Source organism: Salarias fasciatus, chromosome 17, assembly GCF_902148845.1.
Source record: "Salarias fasciatus chromosome 17, fSalaFa1.1, whole genome shotgun sequence".
Taxonomy (NCBI): Eukaryota; Metazoa; Chordata; class Actinopteri; order Blenniiformes; family Blenniidae; genus Salarias; species Salarias fasciatus.
The window spans coordinates 3960366-3982664 of NC_043761.1; the positions used below are offsets into that span (position 1 = coordinate 3960366).

The 22299-nt window shown below is 48.3% G+C and overlaps 2 protein-coding genes across 2 annotated transcripts; both read left to right on the forward strand.

The window, feature by feature from the left end:
- Positions 1-107: 107 nt before the first annotated feature.
- Positions 108-19446, forward strand: LOC115404487 (FYVE, RhoGEF and PH domain-containing protein 6-like). Its single transcript, XM_030113829.1, has 21 exons — positions 108-310; positions 2591-4451; positions 8104-8218; positions 10476-10543; positions 11747-11777; positions 13583-13734; positions 13935-14091; positions 14890-14977; positions 15810-15860; positions 16168-16226; positions 16304-16375; positions 16538-16606; positions 16697-16780; positions 16863-16942; positions 17054-17156; positions 17229-17375; positions 17463-17565; positions 17864-17958; positions 18046-18174; positions 18268-18416; positions 18565-19446. The coding sequence occupies exons 1-21, from the start codon at positions 301-303 to the stop codon at positions 18605-18607; spliced, it is 3666 nt and encodes a 1221-aa protein (XP_029969689.1). The 5' UTR covers positions 108-300; the 3' UTR covers positions 18608-19446.
- Positions 19447-20536: 1090 nt separating this feature from the next.
- Positions 20537-21873, forward strand: ndufa12 (NADH:ubiquinone oxidoreductase subunit A12). Its single transcript, XM_030113888.1, has 4 exons — positions 20537-20666; positions 21072-21157; positions 21359-21446; positions 21641-21873. The coding sequence occupies exons 1-4, from the start codon at positions 20578-20580 to the stop codon at positions 21819-21821; spliced, it is 444 nt and encodes a 147-aa protein (XP_029969748.1). The 5' UTR covers positions 20537-20577; the 3' UTR covers positions 21822-21873.
- Positions 21874-22299: the final 426 nt, after the last annotated feature.

Sequence of the window (22299 nt, forward strand, 5' to 3'; positions counted from 1 at the left end):
TGTAAGACGCAACCGGATGTGAGTGTGTACGTGTTATCTCGCTTTGGACTCGTTTGAGGGGGAAAAAAAAGCACCGTGGCTAAAAAACTTCGAAAAAATGGAAAAAGTGTCAGGAGCAACGGATTTATGTGTGCGTCCTCTGGACAGATAGGAGCTGGCCGCGGGGGATGGATGTGTGTGTTTTATCCCTGACGAGGTTTACACGGTGACAATGGTGTCGAAGGAGGAAAAAACGCAACTTTTCAGGCATTTCCATTGAAAGTAAATTTAACTCATGGAGAAAGGAGCAAGTCTGGAGTCATGAGCGCAGGTTTGTGTCCAGAGAAAACCTCTTCTCTGCAACTTTTTCAGAAGTCTAATCCGTTTTCAGAGAGTTTATCTCAGGAAATAAATCACTCAAACTGAGCGTTTTTCAGCATCAACATCCACGTTATTTCCAGCCAGACTCGGTTTAATTGCAGTTTCTTTCTAAATAACAGCTTCCTTGAAGAAAGTGAGCTTAATGTGAGTGTTTGGAGAAAAAGTGGCTCCGTGCTTGTTATTACTGCCCCTGCAGCAGACACACACTCACACACTACACTCACACACACGGGTTAAATCCTTTGTCTTAAAACATCTGCCCTGCTGTGGATGCACTCAGGCAGACTCCATGAAATGCTTTGTTAACATGTTAACATTTACCTGTTTTAGGAGGGAAGTCTTCAGAAACTCTGTTTCTAGGAGGTTGATGTGTGTTTTACATGTTTGGTCCACATACCTGGCTGTCTTTTAACATACGGCCAGATTCCGCTTTAAAATCTCCACAGTTAAGTGTTATTCGGTTTTATTAACATTTGTAAATCCGTAAAGAGTTTAATCATTTCTTTGATTTAGTTGTCCACATGTATGAGAACATTCGGCTGATTTTTAAGTCCTTAACTACATGTTGGTTAAAGTTATTATGCTTAACTTTATCTGCGAACACCGGGATCATCCAAAACGTTTTGGTTAAATTCAAGTCAATTACTTCTTGAACAGAAACTCTTCACATGTATAATGTTGCCCGAATTAAAGAGCGTGAAGTGTAGATTGTAAATGTAGTGGTTTCCATGGTGGTCGGGGTAAGGTGTGTGTATACAGGTGAGGTGAGTGTATATTTGGCGCTTTTGTGAATGGAGTCTGGCGGCAGGGGGGCATGTCGAGCGGGGTTTGGGTTGTTGGCCTTTTCGGAAACATCCGCTCGATGACTCCGCTTCTCGTGGTGTCCCAGCCAAAAGCTCGAGCCAGTAGAGCGGAAAATATGGCCAACAATCTTAATTCACAGGTTTTTACGAGCCTGCACACTCAGTTTTCTCTTTAAAGAAGCCTTTATTTAAGAAACTGAATCCAGGATTTGAACCTGAAAGCATCCAATGAGTTACATACTCCACGATAGCTCAATTCAACGGACGAATAAACCAGAAAATGCAGTTTTATGTACATATATTTAACTTTTAGGTTCATTAACGCTGTCAAGATTAAACTCTGGGACATTAAAGATCAGTAAGTTTCTGGATTTTAGCTGATAACTTGGGGGAAAAATCAGGTCAAGGTACTTCATTATTGCAAAAAATATATTAAATTCTAAATCAGTCACAAGAAGTGATGGAAGATAAAATCTAAAGAATAAGCTGTTTAGATGATATATGGTAATAATAGATGGTGTTTATGATAAAACCAAGTTATTAATGTAATTAAGAATTGTATTGAGTTTTTGACCTCATTTATGACTAAAAATACTTAATTCAAGTTGGAAAATGTTTGGTCCACAATACCAAAATACCAAATAATGCAAAATAAAAATTAAATAATGTAAATATGTCCGGGGCAAAGTGGTGAAATGTGAGTTGTTTTTCATATGCATGAAGTTTATTAACTAAAATACTCAAATGTGATTATTTGTCCTGAAACTAATAATGCTGTAAAAACTAATGTTTTTGAATACTTCAGTTTAATTTAACTTGTGTCCAATTCACTCCATGTTTTCAATTAAAGCTGTAAATAGCTGATCATGCTATTATAGGTGTACTGTGTAGTTATTTTGTTTAATGACTGTAGTTTAACTTCTCCATGCAAACTGTAAAGTCACATTTTCGATTTATTTTTATTTTTTTTGCTATTTGTACAGCTTTTTTTCTCATCTGAGATTACTCATACATGAAAATATTACTTTCCAATTTGAATCAGTATTCAGTAAATACAAACTTGTTCCTCCTGAGGAATGTTTGATGGATTTATATGTTTCTTATATTATTCATTATTATACTAGAAAACCTCAAGAAAAAAGTCGACTCTTCCAGTCCTTTAATTAAATTTTTAAACTTCCATAAACTCTGGTCTCTGATGAAGAGATTTGTGCTTATATTGGTCCTGGGAAGTTGATCCTGATGGTAAGCCCTCCACTGTGACCTCTGACCCCCTGTGGTGACCCCTTGACCTCAATTTGACCCCCAGCTCGCAGCTGTCTGCACTGGGGTTTGACTGAAGCGTGCTGACTCGGCGCTGTGTGATTAGCGTGACGGGAAATGCGAGCGTGTTTTCTGTAAATCTTTTTTATTTTTTCCCCTTTCAGGTGTGAAGAAGCCTCCGTTAGCTCCCAAACCTAAACTCCCCTCCAGCAGCAGGCCGTCCCCCCCGCCCATCGCCCCCAAGCCCGGCCTCCCGCCCCAGACCGCCGCCGCCGCCGCTCAGCCGTCCCCCGCCACGCTCAAGCGGGAGAAACCGGCTGTCGCTCCCAAACCCAGCATCCCCAAGTCCTCCTCCGCCCCGGTTCTCCCGGTTTCACCCCCTCCACCCAGACCCCCCCAGCCCGAGGAGCAGCAGGAGGCGTCGGACGACGGCGTCTCGCTTCTCAACTCCACCAATGGGATTCTGTCGGAGGCCGGCGGGCCAGACGCGGATTACTTTATTCCCACCTGCTCCTGCGTCGGGGATGGACGCTGCCAGCCGCTGGAAAATGGGAACGCGGGGGAGAATGGCGTGCACGTGGGCGAGAGTGGCGTGCACGAGGAGCCGGAGCAGAACGGAGCACTGGCGGAAGGAAGAGGAGAACCGCGGGAGGAGTCGGGAGCTGTAGATCAGGGCGAGAGCGCACGGATCAGCAAGAAGCCCCGAGACAAACCCCAAAGACAGAGACACCTGGAGAGAGCGGCGGCGAACCCGGAGGCTCAGAGGACCGAGGAGCGACCGGAGAACGCCTCAGAACCGGACGGACGCCAGGAATGTTCTGCCGAGCAGCCTGCCGCTCCTGAATCGACGGTCCGGTTTCCAGACCCGACGGCACGTCTCCCAGCCACGGATGTTGCAGGCAGCATCATCGTCTTTTCCAGCACCGCCCTCGACCAGGAGGTCGCCGCCGCCGGCCGGCTCCACCCCGACCTGCAGGTCCCCGCCGCCCCCTGCAAGCCCCTCCCGGTGCCTCAGCCCCGGAGGCTGAAGAAGCCGGCACTGGTGAGGCAGGACGGGGTGGAGGCCACGGCGGAGGCTTGCGAGAAGCCGTCACCTCCAGGAGACTCAGATCCAGGAGACATTCCCGTCCCGCCTCCCCGGCAGACCTCCCTCTCTCCTCGCCTGCACAGAACTGCCCCCCCTCTCAGCAAGAGCTCCTCCCACTCTGACCTGCTCGGCAAGGAGGGCGAGGAGGAGCGGGTGGAGGAGCGGCAGGCGGAGGAGGACGAGGACGGCGGCTACGGCGACTTCAAGCGCTACCCGATCACACACAGCCTCCCCAAGCAGATGAAGCTGGGCTGCCAGCCCCCGCCCAGGAAGGCCCTGTCCTCCGAGGACCAGCCGTCGCCCCGGGCGCCGCCCAGGAAGCCCCAGAGACACAGCCTGCCCGCCCCCCCGCCGCCCTCCGTCTGCCCGCCCGCCCCGCCGCACGCCAACACCCCCATGCGGGCGCTGCCAGCGCCGCCCCAGGAGAAGAGCGCCTGGCGCTTCACGCGACCCTGCGTGACCTTCTTCAGCAGACAGGTGCCCACCAGGAGCAGCGTGCCCCCCAAGGGCCGGGCCCCCGCCCTGGGGGGCAAGCAGAGGGCGCAGTCCTTCTCCGCCGCCGACCTGGCCACCCGGGCCGGAGCGCAGAAGAGGAGCCTGTCCTTCCGGAAGCTTCTGGAGCTGCGGCTGTCGGTGAAGATGCTGCCGAAGCTGCTGGCCAAGGGGGGGCAGTCCCTGGACTGTACCAGCGTGGAGTCCCACGGCGGGGGGAGGAGCCTGGAGCGGCCCAGCAGCTGCATCGGGGAGGGCGACTTCTGCGTGGAGGGGGTGGACGGATCGGTGGAGTACGAGAACGTGCCGCTGTACGAGGAGATCCCGGAGTACATGAACCTGCCGTTTCACGGTGGGAGGCCGGGATGGACGCTCGACTCCCCGGACGCCGACATTTACGAGGTGCAGGATCCGTTCCAGCGCTGTGCCGACCACGAATATGAGAGGTACGGGTTCAGCCCAGTCAGCCTGCTTCTACCGCTGTTTGGCTTCACTGTAAAGACCTGTCTGGGCCCGTCTCCATGGAAACAGAAAAAATGTAGAATATAACGTAGTGTAAAGGTGAAACTTTGATGAAATGAAAGCACAGAAATGTTTTTTTCACCTGAAACGTCTTGTAAGAGTTCATCAGACAGAAGCAATGGAGCGAAGGCAGAGGTCCAAATGTGAGGCAGGGACTCGAACCCTGAACCGTCGGCGTGCGGCAGGTTGTTGGGGTGGCGCTGCAGCGGCGTGCAGTTTGAATGGAGCATTGACGCGCGGCGGGCCGGCCCGTCTTCCTGTGGGTTATTTTCAGTGGCCGGGGCAGGAAATGTCTGAGAATCGCAGAAACGCCACACGGCTCTCGAGAACAGGGAAAATAAACCTCCAGCGGCCGCCGGCCTCCTCCCGCCCTCGCACCCCGTTTAGCCTTTGCTTAACCTCGTCGCTCCATGTCTCTGCTCTGTCCCTGTGGGACGGCGTCCCCTCTGAACTCTCGTCTCGTCCCACATGAAATCTGCAGAGTTTAATGGGATTTTTACAAAACGTCTTGAAAAATCACTTTAATGACAGACTGGATCAAAGGAACATTTAACAAACAGAGTAATACCAGTGATGACCAGTGGGGGCGGCAGAGCTGTGATATATTACATATATTTTAATAAATTGTCTCACACGGATGGGTTCCGTTCACATGAGAACTGATCCGGTACCAATACCTGATACCTGGAAATCGGTAACGGTACTCAACAGTACCTGTTTTCAGTACTTTTGTGTGTTTATTTAGTGATAAATGTTAATTTGTTGCTGGATGCAGACGACGGGTCACCAATGGACAAGCGTGCTAACAGATGCTAGCGTGCTAACGGTGCTGAATGCAGGAGTTGTAGCCATAGATCTTGAGAAAAAAAATCTCGTTTTTAACCAGGAACTTCCGAAGATTAGAAGTTTTCCTGCCGCATGAGCGTAATCTGCATCGTATTTTCAGATGTGAAGCCGTACTTTCAAGCGCTTTCTAGTCACGCTTGCTTTGACGCCAACGTCAGGTCCAGGATGATAAATTCCCTACTCTTCCACTCCCTCAATCACAAGGATGCTTTCAGGTACTCTTTGATTTAACGTGAATCGGTACTCTGTAGCACTGACGGAATCCAGTCGGTACCCATCCTGACTCGTGACTCAGACACATCTAATCTTTTCGACCTCTTGACAGAGGAGAAGACGGTGAAGAGGTCTGAGTCCGTCCTGCTTCCGTCCTCGCCGTCGCTCCAGGTTTAGGACCTGCTCTGGGATCTGCTGGCTCCCGGTGGCACGTCTCCTGATCAGACCTGGCTGGCGGCGGCGGCTGAGCCAGGCCCGTGTTGGTAGACGGCGAGGTGCTGGGCTGCCGAACGAGCCGCTAAAGCAGTTCAGATGTGCCCTGCTTCTTAATGTTGCCTGGTATGCAGAGGAGCTGGCTGGAGGGTGGCTGCGTTTGAGAGGGAAGGAGTGAATCTGCAGAGTTTCCCAGCCTGTTGGGTTTATGTAAGGAGCCTCAGGCGGTAAACAAGCGGCGCTCTGTGCCTGACCCGGGACGCCGGAGCGCTAACGTCCGGGAGAAAGGCGCTGGGAAACGTGGAGAGCGTATTGAGATGTGTCAGAAAAACAAGGAAGCGGAGAGCAGAGTGAAAGGAAGTGAAGGAGCGTGTCGACTCCCACCGTCTCCTCCGTCTCATACTTATTCTGAGCCATCACCCCCGTGAAGAAAGCTCCTTCACACACACACACAAACACACACACAAACACACCCACCATCCAGACTACCGGCCCGTTTGAGCCGCATCAAAACATCAGTGACACACAAACACATGTTGCTGCTTGTACGGACCTGGCAGACTGACGGTGTTTGTTCATGTTGTATCTACCGGCGGGGGGGTTGGGGGGGTGGGGGGGGGGTGGGGGGGTGTCAGTTTTAAGATGTACGGCAGTCAGTGAACACATCACCATCCACACAGCTGAAGGTGCGCCGCTCCGCACTTTATTATTCAGGACGCATTTATGAGGTTGGAATAGTTTCCGCGGTTTTTCCAGATCATGTTTTTATCGGATCCTTTGCTGAGGTGATCCACTGCCCTTCTTATTGATCTCTGTGATTTTTTTTTTTTTTTTTTGGCTGTTTTTGGCAGATTCTGACCAATTTCTTTAAATATATTGGCAAATCTACTGTTTTTATTGCGTCTAAAAAAAAAAGAGAACTCTCATAAAACTAATTTTGCACAGTGCATCCTTCAGTATATTGTGTATTTTAAAAATCCTTTAAATCAGGAGGGCCAAATATGAGGCTTGAGGACCAAAACTGGCCCACAACTGGCTCCAATCCGATCCACCAAAATACCCAAACGACTGTAGGAATTTCCAAGAAAACGTTGATTTTTGTCTCTTTTTTTTTTTTTTGCGTTTTGGGGCTGAGACGTGGGTGATGCTGCTAACTAGCAGCAGCCTCAACGCTTGGAAAGACACCCAGAATGCAACAGCTGGAGGAGAAGTTTAAAGCACATTTCACCGGATTTCTCCTGAACATCCTGAAACCTTTGCCAGCGTGAAATATCAGCAGATTTTGTGGAGTCGTGATCACGAGGAGATGAAGTTGAAGTAGCTTGTTAAAGTCGCTGAAACAAATATCAGGTCTCAAAGCCTGTTGCTCAGAATAATAATTGATGCTGCTGAAATCAGAACTGGAGAGAATTCATGAACGTTCTCAGAGGAAATCGAAAGAAAGACAAGAGTTTCTCTTTTGAACCACAAAGCAAAACTCCTCAGTCAGATTATGTGTGCGTGTGTGTGTGTGTGTGCTAACGAGTCCGAATCATCGGAGGAAAAGAGTTTCGTTCTTCAAGCAGTATGAAGAAACATTTTTATCTGAGACTACAGAACATTTCCTTTATGTTCTCCGAAGATCAATCAGCTGATGTATACTTTGAGCAGTGGTTGAAAATAACCAGAACTCTTCTGTAACGGATGATCTCCTCAGAATGCTGCAGAATATTTAAAAGTAGCCGTCCTGGAAGCTCTGCAGAGAATGTGTAAATCTCCAGCTCTGCTCTGGGAGGATTTGATGTTTTCCCAGCAGTTGGCTTCGCTCCAGACCTCGTCTGTCATGTCTGCAGTGTTTACTTTCTGCGTGAACGTTACGGTCGTGGTTGTTTCACCGTCGTCGACACGTTGAGCTGCATCCAGAGCCTCCTGTTGTGAGCCTCCCTCGCTCAGCGGCGGTCCGGCGGGTGTAAATTCACCCTGGCTGTTTTCCCACATGCTGCCGCGGTGTAATCATTAATGTTTTCCATTGAGCGAGTCCTCAGCGACTGGCGAGGATAAACATTATCATTTGTTCGTTTTATCTGGGGTCCCACGTGTTGCACAAGCCCTCTGTAATCTCTGTTTATTCAGGAAGGGATTTTCTGCGCACACAGCTCCACCAGCCACTACACACACACACACACACACACACTGGGAAAAAGTCCCCACAAGTCTACAAGGACCAGTGAATGTTTCTGTATGCAACGACCAACTAGTGTGAGGAAGGCTGTGTGTTGTGTTGTGTTCAAGCTGTGTGTCTCGGCTTGTGTGTTTGTGGTGCAGCGGCTGGCTGAGCCAGGACGTCCACTCAGAGGAGGACGAGGAGATCCACAGCTCCGACGACGAGGACAACAGTTCCACGTCCAGCAAGGAGCAGCTGGACGAGGCGGACCGGCAGGTACAGGCCTCTTCCTCCTGCTTCACACGGCCTCTCACCCATCTTCAAGCAGATTTTGTCCATTCTGCTTCATCAAAATTCATCTTGGATGTGGGTTTATTTTTATGCCCTCAGTTCAGACTTGCAGGGTCACCTCTCGATTTTCTGAAATGCTTTACTGTCGTTCAGCTACTCTGCGGTGAAAACGCCGTCATGACCAAACAGACGGCGAAGCAAAGCAGCCTGACAACTGTGAGCCTGTCAGTCCAGATGGAGGGAAAACAAAACAAAGTTTTATTTACGGTCAAATCTCTGTGGAAAAAGGGAAAAAAAAAAAAAAATCCACCTGTAAAAATCCAGCTCACTGACCTGCAGTGGAGGTAAATCATGAAACGTGTCTCATACAGCTGGTATTTTTATCCACTCGGACTGGATGAATCGTTTTCAGTTGTCATTTTTTAAGACTCTCAACTACGTGAATGTCTCCTAAGTTTTTAAAAAATAAAATAATGTTGGAAGGAGAGAGCTGCTTTGATCCAAGCAGCTCAGCATCACATGAAGCGCAAAAAGAGTTAAAGGAGAAAAATGTAGCAGAGTTAGTTTTTCGTGGCTTGAGAATATCTTCTTGGTGATTCTCTCCCCTCAGATCAGCTTTTAGAGCTTTAAAGAGGTCAAACCACAACAGATGTCAAGAACAAACAATGCTGGCTGCACTTTGTCATTCGATCCCACAATCTGAATCCCCCCGTCGGTCTGGAGGCCTTTCAGGAAAACGACCATATTAGGAAATCATTTCTGGAAAGCTCACACTCACTGTGTTTACATGGGACGTTTTATTCCTGTTTAAATCTGATTTCTGCTCTAAAATGACCATGTAAACGCCTGAAAACTTTGTTCAGAATTAAGTTTAAATCCTAATAACCCGGCCGGATTATTCTCCTTCAGGAGTGGAATTATATGTAGATGAGGTGTGACTTTATTACGGTCATTCTGCACACGTTCATCCGGCGCCGTGAAGCGATATTCAAGATGAGCTTTAGAAGAAATTGATATAATGAAAAGAGCAGATGGACGGGAGCAGAACAATGAGGACATCTTCAAAGCTGTAGCGTCAAAGCTAATCCAGAAAGGAAGAGAGAAAAATCACCGCCAACACGCTTTGTTTACTTCCTGGAGACGTCTCTACGTCATGGCCGCCCCGTCCAATCGGAACGCCTCACATAATATAATTCAGATTAAACCAGTTCTGAATTAAAAACCATGTTTTAATGTGTGAAAGTTTTACATGTGTGACACTTCCTATGTGTGATATTTCTATATTTCACTTCAGCTGCCTGTGAGAGCTCCACATTTGTACCAGCGTGATGAATTCACACACCAGCGATAAAACTCGTGCGTCCAGCGCAGCGCGGTGTCATTTGTCGCGCGAATGCAGTCGCGTTAAACGCTTCCGGTGGAAACACACCGTTAGGATGGGTGACACTACTACAGTGTATGAGGTGTGTGTGTGTGTGTGCGCACGTTCTGTCAGAACAGAGATGCTCCCTCACATGTAAACCAGTGACCTCCAGAGGTTTAAGGTGTGTGTTCGCTCACACACTCTCCTCTCTGGTGGAAACACTCCGTGTTGGGCGCTCTTCTCCCGGCGAGCCGCCGCCGGCCTCGGCTGGAGGAACGACTGGGAGCTGGTCCCAAGCATGATGTCAGTGTGAAGCTGGAGTGTTTACAGGTCGCTGCGGACCGGCGTATCACCCCGGCTGTCTGAACTGTCACTGCAGCCACGCAGGCGGCTGTGTGTGTGTGTGTGTGTGTGTGGGTAGAAACAGGGGGCTGGTGAGCAAACACAGACGGCTGCAGGTTCAGGAATAGCTCTGTCAGTGACTCAGTTCATTCTTTTTTTTTTCTGCGTGACCCTCTCCGCGATACTGTCAGCACCTGATGCCTCTCAGAGCTCCAGCAGGCTCCGATAGGGCCGGAGCGGCGGTTCGGGGTGGGGGGTGGGGGGTTTGGGGGGGAGCCGAGGCCGGCGTCCAAACCCAGTGAGTGAAAGACCGCCCCATTACCATGCAGCAACACACACACACTGCCTGAGACCGAGGACGGAGGGCAGGGAGGCGGAGGCTGCTGCTGTGTGAACGCTTGTTGCTCCGATGGTTTGAACGGCGTCCCGTCATGGTGATCTGCAGCGAGCCTGTGAGTCGACGCCGAGCCGTCGCTGCGCCCGCACCGTCTCCCCATCTGACGCCCCGTGTGTGTGTGTGTGTGTGTGCTCTCTCAGCAGGAGGACGAGATGAAGAGGAAGAAGGTGGTGCACATCGCCCAGGAGATCATGAGCTCCGAGAAAGTGTGAGTGCTCTGCGTGTGTGTCTGTGTGTGAGATGAGATTAGTGTGTTCATGCACCAGTTTGTCGGTTTGTATGAAAACTACGTGAATGTAAATGTGTGTGTCAGACATGTCTTCACCTCCAAGGTCGACCTCTCGGGCCCCCGTTTCCATGGCAACGTTTAAAGCGAGACCATGGCGTTGGTTTCGCGTTTCCGCGGCGACGTTTTGAAAAAGATGTAGCTCTCAAGTTGATCCTGTTGTTTGTTTTTGTGATGAAACCACAGAGAACAATCCTCTCTGAACATGAACTATGGAGAACACGACGTTCTGAGCATGTGCTGAACAAGTGTTGACTACAGCCGTAGAGCGCATGACCAGGAGCAGACTTTCCGCCGTTTCCATGGAGACGGAGCCTGAGCGTTTACCTGACGGTGTTGTTTTCATTCGTCCACACTGCTACAGGCTCAAAGCGCTTTAAAAAAGTTGTGTTTTCAGTGACTCTGCGCACTGTTGTCATGTAAACCGTTGTCCGTTTTCACTTGAAATCGTTGCTATGGAAACAAGACCTGAGTCGGCTGTCACAATAGGACGAGACGTTGAATTTCTGGGTTTTCTTTGTCCTCAATACGGACTAGTAGGCTGATGCCTTTTTCCACCGTGCCTCCTGAGCTGTGCAGTCACACTGCACTGCAGCTGAATTACTGCAAGCAGAGGTTTACAGATGTTGGAGAACACCTGGATAGACACGTCAGCCTGTGAGTCCAGCCCGAGGGCAGCTTAACCCTCGACTCGCAGCCAACAACAGAGCTAAATCCTGTTGATGCGGAGGTGAAGACGGACCTTTACAGCTCAACGACACGCACCAAACACACGCTCACGTGTGGCTTTACACACGCACACATTGAATTACACACATTTGTTAACATGCAAAGTCGATTTTTTTTCCCAGACTCACAAGCCTTTGTGATAACATACAGAAAGTGATTTTATTTTGAAATATCCTGGTTCATACCAGCAGGGAAACCTACACAAAATGTTCCTCCAGCACCACTGAAATGCCACAGAATCCAGTTTCTACTGTGCAGGATAAAGATACACCACAGAACCTGAAATTAAAATGAATCTTTTTTTCTTTTCATAAAGCCTTCGACTCGTTCTCCAGAAGCTACAGTAATAAATGCTGTGACAAATAACGCTGCCGTGTGTTTCTCCTCTTTTATTAGGTTTGTGGACGTTCTGAAGCTCCTCCACATAGTAAGTGCTTCATTTATTCCCCTCTTTTATTAAGGGTGGATTGTTTGAGCATCGAGGGAAATCAAGTTCCCCATGTAATATTCAGCACTGGCGTCCGTTTTGAGTGGCGTTCAAAGCCTTTTCTCCAAAGCATGGACATGAATTACCGCATTATGCTTCTGTTTCTTTGTCCTAGTTTTGTTGATCCTAAAAGTATTTCAAACTGAACTGAAGACCAGAATTTATTCATCTGATCTTTACTGAGATGCACAGTAGAGAATTTAATAAGTAGATTTTACTGATTTTATTTATTTTATTTGATTTAGATGGATGTTCCTATTAAAGTCAGTCTTGAAGTGATACGCTCATTTATTTAGTACTTGGATGCATCTGAAAGCCGCAGTTCTCCAAACTGTCTCGTTTCTTATTTTAACCTCCGTAAAGACGGTTCAGGGTCACGCTTTGAAGCAGCTGATGATGAGTTTAGTCTCAAAGAGGATATTTCTCAGGGTCTTTTTAACCGTTTCTGATCATTTATTCGTCCAGTTGTTTGAGAATCACCTTTTGAATTGAATTCTTCTCTGAGACTGTTGAGAGACCAGCTGAAAGGGTCTCAATGCACCACCTAGTGGTCCAGACGGGTATTGCAGTAGATTTGTGGTTAATGAAACCGCTTCTGCTCTTTGACCTGGTTTTTACTGAAACCTTAAAGCCGCGGCCTGAGGGTCAAGTGTCCACCTGTCGGCCGTCCTCGAAGCCGGCGCCTTGGTGCAGAGTGTTGCAGTGGCAGTATAAAGCGGGGGAGGGGAGGGGGAGGGGCAGCTGCAGCGTGCAGCTCCGTCCAAGAAAAGAGGTCAGATGGCATTCTTCCCTCTCTGCGGACGGCCCGGCCGAGCAGCAGCTGCTTCCTCAGGCCGCAGAGGCCACCTCCAGACACGCACATGCCTCGAATAATCCACTGCTGGTGTGTGTGTGTGTGTGTGCTTTTTATTGTGTGTGCAGTATATGTCGTGTGTGCGTGTGTGTGTGTGTGTGTGTGTGTGTGTGTGTGTGTGTGTGTGTGTGTGCGTGCAGGTGGGTGCGTGGGTCGTGGCTCTGTGCTGCATACTTGTGGCAGGTCGACGGGTCAGCTTGAATATTTCTGTCCTGGTTTAGTTCCACTGCTGTGAGAACCGACAGTCGCAGAACATTACTCTGTACTCTCAGCGGCTGAGCGTTCCTCTGGTTCTCTCAGCGGCTGAGCGTTCCTCTGGTTCTCTCAGCAGCAGAGCGTTCCTCTGGTTCTCTCAGCAGCAGAGCGTTCCTCTGGTTCTCTCAGCGGCTGAGCGTTCCTCTGGTTCTCTCAGCAGCAGAGCGTTCCTCTGGTTCTCTCAGCAGCAGAGCGTTCCTCTGGTTCTCTCAGCGGCTGAGCGTTCCTCTGGTTCTCTCAGCAGCAGAGCGTTCCTCTGGTTCTCTCAGCAGCAGAGCGTTCCTCTGGTTCTCTCAGCAGCAGAGCGTTCCTCTGGTTCTCTCCTCGGTGAGAGTGAAGAAGTTAACCAGGACACACTGATCCGTTTCCTCCCGGCCTCTCCGCTTCCTTCCAGGTGGATGTGTGTGTTGGCACTCGGGACAGCGACAAACTGCTAACTCAGCTGTGCGTGTGTGTGTGTGTGTCATCCAGTGTGTGTTGAGGGGGAGGGGGAGGGGCTTTATGGGGTTCTAACCAGGTGTTGCTGTTTGAGCTGCAGTCCAGTCTGTCACCACCCCGCTGTGCACCTGTGTGTTTTCAGACTGTGTTACAGCGTGTGTTGCGTCCTCTCGGTAAACGTGTGCGCGTGTGTATCCAGGACTTCCGGGATGCGGTTGCCAAGGCGACGCGTCAGAACGGCAAGCCGGTGGTGGAGGAGCGGACGCTCAGTCAGATCCTGTACTACCTGCCTCAACTGTACCAGCTGAACAGAGACCTGCTGAGAGAGCTGGAGGACCGAGTGGCTCACTGGTACACACACACACACACACACACACACACACACACTGATACACACTACTACACACACTACACCTACACACTCCCTCCTCTCAGTTGTTCTCCGTATGAAAACATCTGGATGAGTTTCAGGGTTTGCATTTATGACTCTCAGACCACGTTGAGGTCTTTCCCCGTCGCCGTGGCGATTCAGCGGTGTGGTGTGTTTCCAGGAGCGACCACCAGCGGCTGTCGGACATCTTCGTCCAGAAGGGCCCCTACCTGAAGATGTACTCCACCTACATCCGTCAGTTCGACAACAACGTGGCTCTGCTGGACGAGCAGTGCAGGAAGAACCCGGCGTTCGCCGCCGTGGTGCGAGAGTTCGAGGTAGCGGCGCCGCTGCTTAAAGAACCTCTCTCGTCTTTCACAGGGCGGCGTTCTGCCAGAGGAAATCAATTTTTCTTTCATTTCAAGAAATACACAAGACTGTATCGATCTTACTACTGAAATATATCATTAAGCCGTTTCCTCCTGACTTTTAACAGATAAATAAAAGAAAAACATAATATTCAGGACATCAGGAACTATCTCTACATTATGATTTCTAATATGACAAGATAATTTATGAACAAAACAAGGTTATTTTTGTCCTCTTTCTGTCAACTTGATGCTTTTTAATAGTTCTGCGTTTCATTTATTGTTTTTCTATTGATTTTTTTTCTTTTAATTCATTTCTGTGACTCATTGGGAACTTCAAGCTACGATTTTATTATTTTTAATAGTTTTGTTTTCACTGCACCTTTATATTATTCCCTTTTCTTTGTTTATATGATGTTCTCATTTCAGTTGTTTGTATTTCCTCATAGTTTTTAATTCATTTAGTTTCTCTTATATATGGTGTTTTTTTTTCTCATAATGATTAATTTGTTTAATTTTAAATTTTTGGGTCATTTTTAGTCTCTTCATGTTCATTTTACATCTAAATAGTTATTCTTTGAATGTTATTTGAATGATTTTATTTACTTCTGTATTTTTCCTCAGTGAAAATCGAGGGTTTTTTTGTGTCATCCTCGATCATAATCAGAACTGTTGTTTACATTATTTACATTACGTTTTGGGTAAACTACTGTTTTTCGAGTCTTTTTTCTCCTGAAAGTATGTTTTGTTTTGTTTTTTCTCCCGCAGATGAGTCCAAGATGTGCGAGTTTGGCTCTGAAACATTACCTACTGAAACCCGTCCAGAGGATCCCTCAGTACCAGCTGCTGCTCACAGGTACAGACGCTGCCTGGCTCTGCCGCTCTCTCTGGACTCTCTGCTCTCTCTCCTCTCTCTCTCTCTCTCTGGACTCTCTGGACTCTCTGCTCTCTCTCCTCTCTCTCTCTCTCTCTGGACTCTCTGGACTCTCTGGGCTCTCTCTCCTCTCTCTCTCTTTCTCTCTCTGGACTCTCTGCTCTCTCTCTCTCTCTGCACTCTCTGAAACCTGCAGGTCTTTCGTTTCAGTTTCAGCCTGAAGCTCCACCTGAAGTTATATTTTTACCACTTCGGTCGAATGCTGCCACCTGGTGGTGCTTTAATGAACAACAGCTGAGTGGATTTGCTTCAGAAAGAAAACCTGCAAACAAATGTTCATTTTTCGAAATAATAATGAGAAGAAGAAGAAGCTGAATGTAGCTTGACCACTTTGAGTTGGTATGAATTTAATTTAAAGTGTTTTTATGATTGAATGAGTCTAAATGCAGGGATTTGTGTTGTTGATTTGAGTTAATCATAAAAGTTTGTGCATAGAATTCAGTCTAAAAAAATTTAAATCATGATTTCTTCAAATAACTTGTGTTAATATTAATTTATTATATCAGTTAAAATCTGTACAAATAATAATGAAAATATTGAAAGGTGATTTTTTTTTTCCTTCTTGTTTCTCAGTTCTGTTTTTCACATTATTTAGAAAAAAATCATTTCAACACATTTAAAATGTTTTTTCTTGAGGTTTTCTGCCCAAAGTGCAGCAGCAGCGTCAGGATTAACATTTCGGGGGGATTCCGACCTTTTCCTGGTTTCTGATCTGTTCTCTGCTGCGTTTGACTCCGTCTGAACCTTTTTCCAGATTATCTGAAGAACCTTCCAGAAGACTCGGAGGATTATAAAGACACTCAAGGTTTGAGCAACTCTGGTCTGAATTTAAGGTTATTGTTTATTAAACAGTGGTGAAAATGACATATGGACAATATGGGTAAAGAATAATTACAGATATTTATACAATAAATACATAAAATCACAGCATTGTTGTGTCAGTTCTACAGTATTTCTCCAAATATATAAAGAAATTCAGTCATTTTAATACCTGTGAGATGAAAGAAAAGTTAAAACGTTTTTACATTTTAATTGTGATGGAACGTGAAATGAAAACAAGATTTTGATAAACATGAGACTTTATGGCACGTCGCCTTTCTTTTGCTCCCCAGCGGCTCTCGGCATCGTCAAGGAAGTGGCCAACCACGCCAACGACATCATGAAGCAGGGGGTGAGTGCTCGCCGGCCGCCGTACACCCCAGCGGCAGCGGCGGAGCGCTCACCTCCACCCGTCTGCCTCTCTTCCAGGACAACTTCCAGAAGCTCATGCAGATCCAGTACAGCCTCAACGGACAGCATGAGATCGTTCAGCCTGGACGGGTACGTCCTCCCCCCGTCCCTCCACCCGTCCCACCCGTCCCTCCATCTGTTTGCCAATTCAGCCTCCAGAGTCTGTCAGAATTTCAGTGCTGTGTGTTACTGACATCTTCCATGTGAGAAGAAACACACTTGTGACCGGTGCTGGATGTGTTTGTCCTCCAGGTGTTTCTGAAGGAGGGCACTCTGATGAAACTGTCCCGGAAAGTCATGCAGCCGCGGATGTTTTTCCTGGTGAGCAGATTTAAACCTAAAGCTGATCCAGGTGTTTCTCTGACGATCCAGCTGTTCCGCTGACCTCCCCGTCTTTGTGTTTCCTCCCAGTTCAACGACGCCCTCATGTACACCACCCCGGTCCAGTCCGCTCAGTATAAACTCAACAGCGTCCTCTCTTTGGCGGGGATGAAGGTGGGGAGGGAGCCGCTGCTCCTCGTGCGTCCGCCCGCTCCCGCTTGATTCCTCCACATTCTGACGTTGAGCTGTTTCCCAGGTGAGCAAGCCGAGCCAGGAGGCCTATCAGAACGAGCTGAACATCGAGAGCGTGGAGCGCTCCTTCATCCTGTCCGCCAGGTCAGCGCCGCCGTCTCCGTCGGCTCCGTCTCTACTGGCGGGTGAAGCGGGTGAAGCGGGTGGGGTTGTGTCCTCAGCGACCTGACGGGGTTTTTGCTGACCGGTCCGCAGCTCGGCCACAGAGCGAGACGAGTGGCTGGAGGCCATCGCCAGGGCCATCGACGACTACACCAAGAAGAAGATCAGCTTCATCTCCAGCCGCAGCCAGGAGGAGGTGAGGCCGGACGCCGCGCCGCTCCACGCCGCCCCGAGCGCCGCTCCACTCACCCGCTGTGTTTCCTCTCAGGCCTCCGACGGCGCCGTCGACAGCGGCGCCCCGCTGGGCTCCAAGGCTCCGATCTGGATCCCTGACCTGAGAGCCACCATGTGCATGATCTGCACCTGCGAGTTCACCCTCACCTGGAGGAGGCACCACTGCCGAGCCTGCGGGAAGGTCGGCGCTCCGCCCGCCCGCTCCGCCCGCTCGCCCCGGCGCCGTGCGCTTTAATCCCCCCCTCCGCCTCCGCCTCCGTCTCTGCAGGTGGTGTGTCAGGCCTGCTCCACCAACAAGTACTACCTGGAGTACCTGAAGAACCAGCCGGCGCGAGTGTGTGATCACTGCTTCGCCAAACTGCAGGAGAACAGTGAGTGACCCAAGATCAGTCAATCAATCAATCAACCAATCAATCAACCAATCACACTGCTGCACAGAGCTGCACTGTGAAATAGACCAACTGGAGGCGGAGCCTGGTTTAGTTTAGCCTGGTTTAGTTTAGCCTGGATTAATTTAGCTTAGTCAAGTTTGGCCTGGTTAAGTTGAGTTTGGTTGAATTTAGCTCTCAGTTTAACAGGAGTCTGATTAATGTGTCAGGCTTGTCAGGATTAATGTGGAGGTTCTGCTCTCGGCGTTCTGAATGCGTTTCTTCTCTGCTCTTGCTCCAGGCGACCGCTGCGCCTCCTCCTCCGTCTCCCCCATCAAGTCTGGAGCCTTTTCCTTCACCAGGAAGCAGAAGAAGATTCCCGCCGCGCTCAAAGAGGTCGGACGGTCACGGCTCCACGCTCGGCCCCTGGCGCCCGCCTGTTGCTTTCGGCGGCTTTATAACCTCTGCGGCGTTTTGACGCAGGTGTCGGCCAACACGGAGAACTCGTCCATGAGCGGCTACCTGAACCGCTCCAAGGGCAACAAGAAGCAGTGGAAGCGGCTGTGGTTCGTCATCAAGAACAAAGTGCTGTACACCTACGCCGCCAGCGAGGTACGGCTGTTTTCCCGCTCTCCGCCCGCTCCCCGTGCCGCCGCTGAAGCGTGTTTGTGTGTGTGTGTGTGTGTGTGTGTGTGTGTGTTGCAGGACGTGGCGGCCCTGGAGAGCCAGCCCCTGCTGGGCTTCTTCCTGCGGGAGGAGAAGAACGGCCCGGCGCAGAAGCTGCAGTTCAAGCTCTACCACAAGAATACACTGTTCTACATCTTCAAGGCCGACGACATCCCCACAGCTCAGAGGTAACACACACACACACACACACACACACACACACACACACACACACACACACACACACACACACACACACACACACACACCTGCAGTTCCTGCGCCGTCCACCAGGGGGCAGCGTTCAGTCGCTCTCATCATGTTTCTCCTCTCCAGGTGGATCGAAGCCTTCCAGGAGGCCATGATTCTGGAGCAGTAGTCGCTCTTCTGAGCCGCCGAAGGGTCAAAGGTCAAGTCCAGAAGCGAGCGCATGTGTGGAAGTGAGAGCGAGGAGTCTGGGAGGCAGTTTGAAGAAACACACACACCATTCAGTTTTTTTTTTTTGGTCAACCACAGTTTAATCTCCTGGAGCCGACTGGAATCAACGGGTCGTTCTGTGAATATTATGAACCTAAATGACCTTTTTTTTTGTTTTTAAATACATGGACCAGAGCTGAGAGCTAATATTTATAAGAGAGGAAGATTTATTGTTTGAAAAGCGCGGGCTGCCTCTTCGTTCTGGGAGTCAAAACTTTCCTTTCACGCCTTTTTTTATCGTCTTCTTCTGAACCGAGTAAACACTGTGGACGAGGGAATATGAGCATGAATTTTCAGAGAGGTCATTCCCTCTCAGACCTGTAAAGCATCAGTTTTCCTTCCAGGGTACTTTGGACTTCCCATCTGGACCAAACTGGTTCCAGGTCCCTCGTCCAGACCGTGGTCTGTCTTCAGTCCCAGACTTCTCCGTGAGAGGATTCCGGAAGTTAAATTCCGTCAGCTTTGAGATCAGTGTGGTTTAAAGGTACAGTGTGGAATGTTTTCGAAAGAATTACTCGGATTTTAAAAGTACAAACATGCAGCGATTTTAATTCAAAACCCTGGGAAATAATTTAAAAAATCGTAAATAACAAACAGGTGGATGTGGCTGCTGGGGTTAGCATGCTAACTGGTTAGCCTTTCTAAAAAGTTACTAACAAAAATCCAACTGGACTGAAGACAAACCGCATCGACTCACTACTGCCGCCTAGTGCACACACAGGGAATCACATCAGGATTTTAGGCTGGTGGAATCTTTAGGGAGAGGAATCCTCCTGGTGTGTGTAGTGAAGGAATAAAGCTCTGTGTGTGTCATTTTGAGCTGAGGTTTTTTTTGTTGCACAGCTTCATTTTCCCGTCGGAACAAGTGAGAATAAATCTGCTGCTGCAGAGCGACGGATCTCTAAATGATTGTACATTAAATTTTGTAAAACATATCAGAGTTAGAGTCTCTTGTAAACAACGTTTTCTAAACTGTCAGGCAACAGTTTTTTAATAAAATATATATATGTGAGGAAGCTCTGGGTCGTCTTGTCGTCATTTCTGTGGCTAAAGGAAGAGAAGCAGAGAGCCGTCATCTGGAATCCCAGTGAGGTGACTTCTCAGTGTTCAGACTGTGAGACGATTTGAAAGGTGTTTGATGCCCTTGGTGTCTGTGTTTCCCAATTCTATAAATGCTGTCACTCTAATAACTTTAACAATTCTTAAAAATGTCATAAGTATTTGAAGTTGTTCAGAATATTAAGGATCATTTTAAGACATTTTTTTTCTTTAACAGAATTCTATTTGTTATCAAAATGCAGATCAGTTTTTTTTCCATTCAGTTTCACTTTTTTTCCCCTATTTATCACATTTATTTTTCTCTAGTTTGTTTTATTTTTGTTTCTCTTCATAGTTCGTCATCTTTTGTGTTTATTCTGAAGTTTCTTTCAGGTCGTTTCTATTCTTATTATTATCATTATCTTTTCCTCATTCACCAACACTTGTTTTTTCCCATTGGTTTGTATTTAATTTGAATTAACCATAAATCTTGATGAACGAGAAGTGACTGCTCTGCTTTAGTTGGATGTTAAATCACACTTAATTCATGAGTTCTGTGAATTCTCGAAGTGAAGTAGCTCGATTTCACATTTTAAATTCAGTTCCAGGTGTTCTTTTAAACATGCATTGGTTTCTTAACCCGCTTTCTTAGGATCAGCTTCGTTATTGCTAGTATGTTAATAAAAATCAATAATTAAAGTTACTAAAAACATCAATAACTCGACTTTGTGATTTAAAGTCATGCGGAACGTTTTGTTCGGGTGTAGTTTCCGCCCGGACCCGTTTGCGCCGCCTGCGGTCCGTCGTCCGTCCCGGTATCAGTTCCGCGTGAAGATGGCGGAGTATGTGAATCTGGTCCGGAGAGCTCTGGGGCAGATCGGAGGTCATGGGGGCGTCCGCGGGCTGCTGATGCAGTTCTTCAGGTCTGTCGCTCCAGACGTCTCGGTGTGGTTTCAGAGAACGAAGCGGGAGTTAAATTACAGCCGAAATCCGCCTTTTAATCCGCTTCCGGAGGCTGTTTGTGAAGCTACTCGCAGTTAGCATGTTGACATCTGAAGAAATGAGACGAATCCGATTATTTTTTTCTATGAAGCATTAAGAATATACTTTCTGCTCATATCTGAGTTGTTTCACAGCCCATATTTGTAAAATATCAAGATTTTAAGTGATATTCAATTTATTTTCGACGTTTTAATAAAGTCCTGAAGGAGTTTCAGGATTTTCTACTTTGACAGTTTAACTTCATTCCTTCAGGAAAGTTTCCTCGCGTGCTTGATACTTGATGGGGAGTGTGATTCCACTTCACGTGATGTTAACTTTGTTTGCAGAGCAAATGACATCAAAACGGGAGCCTTGGTGGGAGTGGACAAGTATGGGAACAGATACTATGAAGACAACAAGCACTACTTCTTTGGTGAGAAGATTTTCCATTAACGCATTTAAATAAACACACCAGGTTTGAAGCTTCTAGCATTGAATGTGTTAAAGTTGGAACATTTGATGAGTGTTTTCTCTCTCTCTTTGTGTGTGTGTGTGTGTGTGTGTGTGTGTGTGTGTGTGTGTGTGTGTGTGTGTGTGTGTGTGTGTGTGTGTGTGTGTGTGTGCGCGCACACAGGGCGTCACCGCTGGGTCATCTACACTACAGAGATGAATGGGAAGAAGACGGTGTTTGAGGTGGACGGCAGCATGGTGCCCGCTGAATGGTGCAACACACACACACACACACACACACACACACACACACACACACACACACACACACACACACACACACACACACACACACACACACACACACACACACACACACACACACACACAGACTCATAACTGCATGGAGGCTTCCTCTTTAGAACCCCCACCCCACCCGGTGCTCAGGAAGCGTCTCTCTCCCCAGGCACCGCTGGCTGCACTGCATGACCGACGACCCCCCCACCACGCACCCCCCGGAGCCCAAGAAGTTCCTGGCCGACGTGCACCAGTTCAACGTGAGCGGCAGCCCGCAGCAGTACGTCCCGTTCCCCACCACCCGCAAGAAGATCCACGAGTGGGTCCCCCCCCAAGCCGCTGCCAAGTGACCTCTGACCCCGCTGTAAATGACGCCTCCCTCAATAAAGTCTCTGTACCTCACGCTGTGGTGGCCGTTCTTCATTCAGCTCCAGCTCACAGCAGGAGATTATCCAGTTAATCAGACGTGAACAAAACATTGATTTGACTTTTATTTTGAAAATTAACTCCAAGGAAGTGGAACCAGGTGAACCTTCAGCAGTCGGCAGCTATAAACGGAAGAATTGATGACAGAATGTTCATTATTTCACATTTTTCACAGTCTAAAGAGGAAATGTTCAAGACGAACGAGCTCTCAATCTGTCGTCCATAGTGTGTGTGTGTGTGTGTGTGTGTGTGTGTGTGTGTGTGTTAATCACAGCAGGATTACTGTCAGCTGGTTCAAAGCTGCAGTTGCAGCATTTCACACACTGAGCTCATGTCAGACTCGAGAAGAGGTTTGTGTTTTATTTGCTTCTTATATCTCCATTTCATACATTTATTTCAGCA

Excerpts from the sequence above, each read along its gene's own strand:
- LOC115404487 (XM_030113829.1), top strand. Across the intron at positions 10,544-11,746 it reads ATCATGAGCTCCGAGAAAGT|GTTTGTGGACGTTCTGAAGC; the intron begins GTGAGTGCTCTG and ends CTCTTTTATTAG. Across the intron at positions 16,943-17,053 it reads TCCTTCATCCTGTCCGCCAG|CTCGGCCACAGAGCGAGACG; the intron begins GTCAGCGCCGCC and ends ACCGGTCCGCAG.
- ndufa12 (XM_030113888.1), top strand. The coding sequence starts at position 20,578 with ATGGCGGAGTATGTGAATCTGGTCCGGAGAGCTCTGGGGCAGATCGGA. Across the intron at positions 21,158-21,358 it reads CAACAAGCACTACTTCTTTG|GGCGTCACCGCTGGGTCATC; the intron begins GTGAGAAGATTT and ends GCGCGCACACAG. Across the intron at positions 21,447-21,640 it reads AGCATGGTGCCCGCTGAATG|GCACCGCTGGCTGCACTGCA; the intron begins GTGCAACACACA and ends CTCTCTCCCCAG.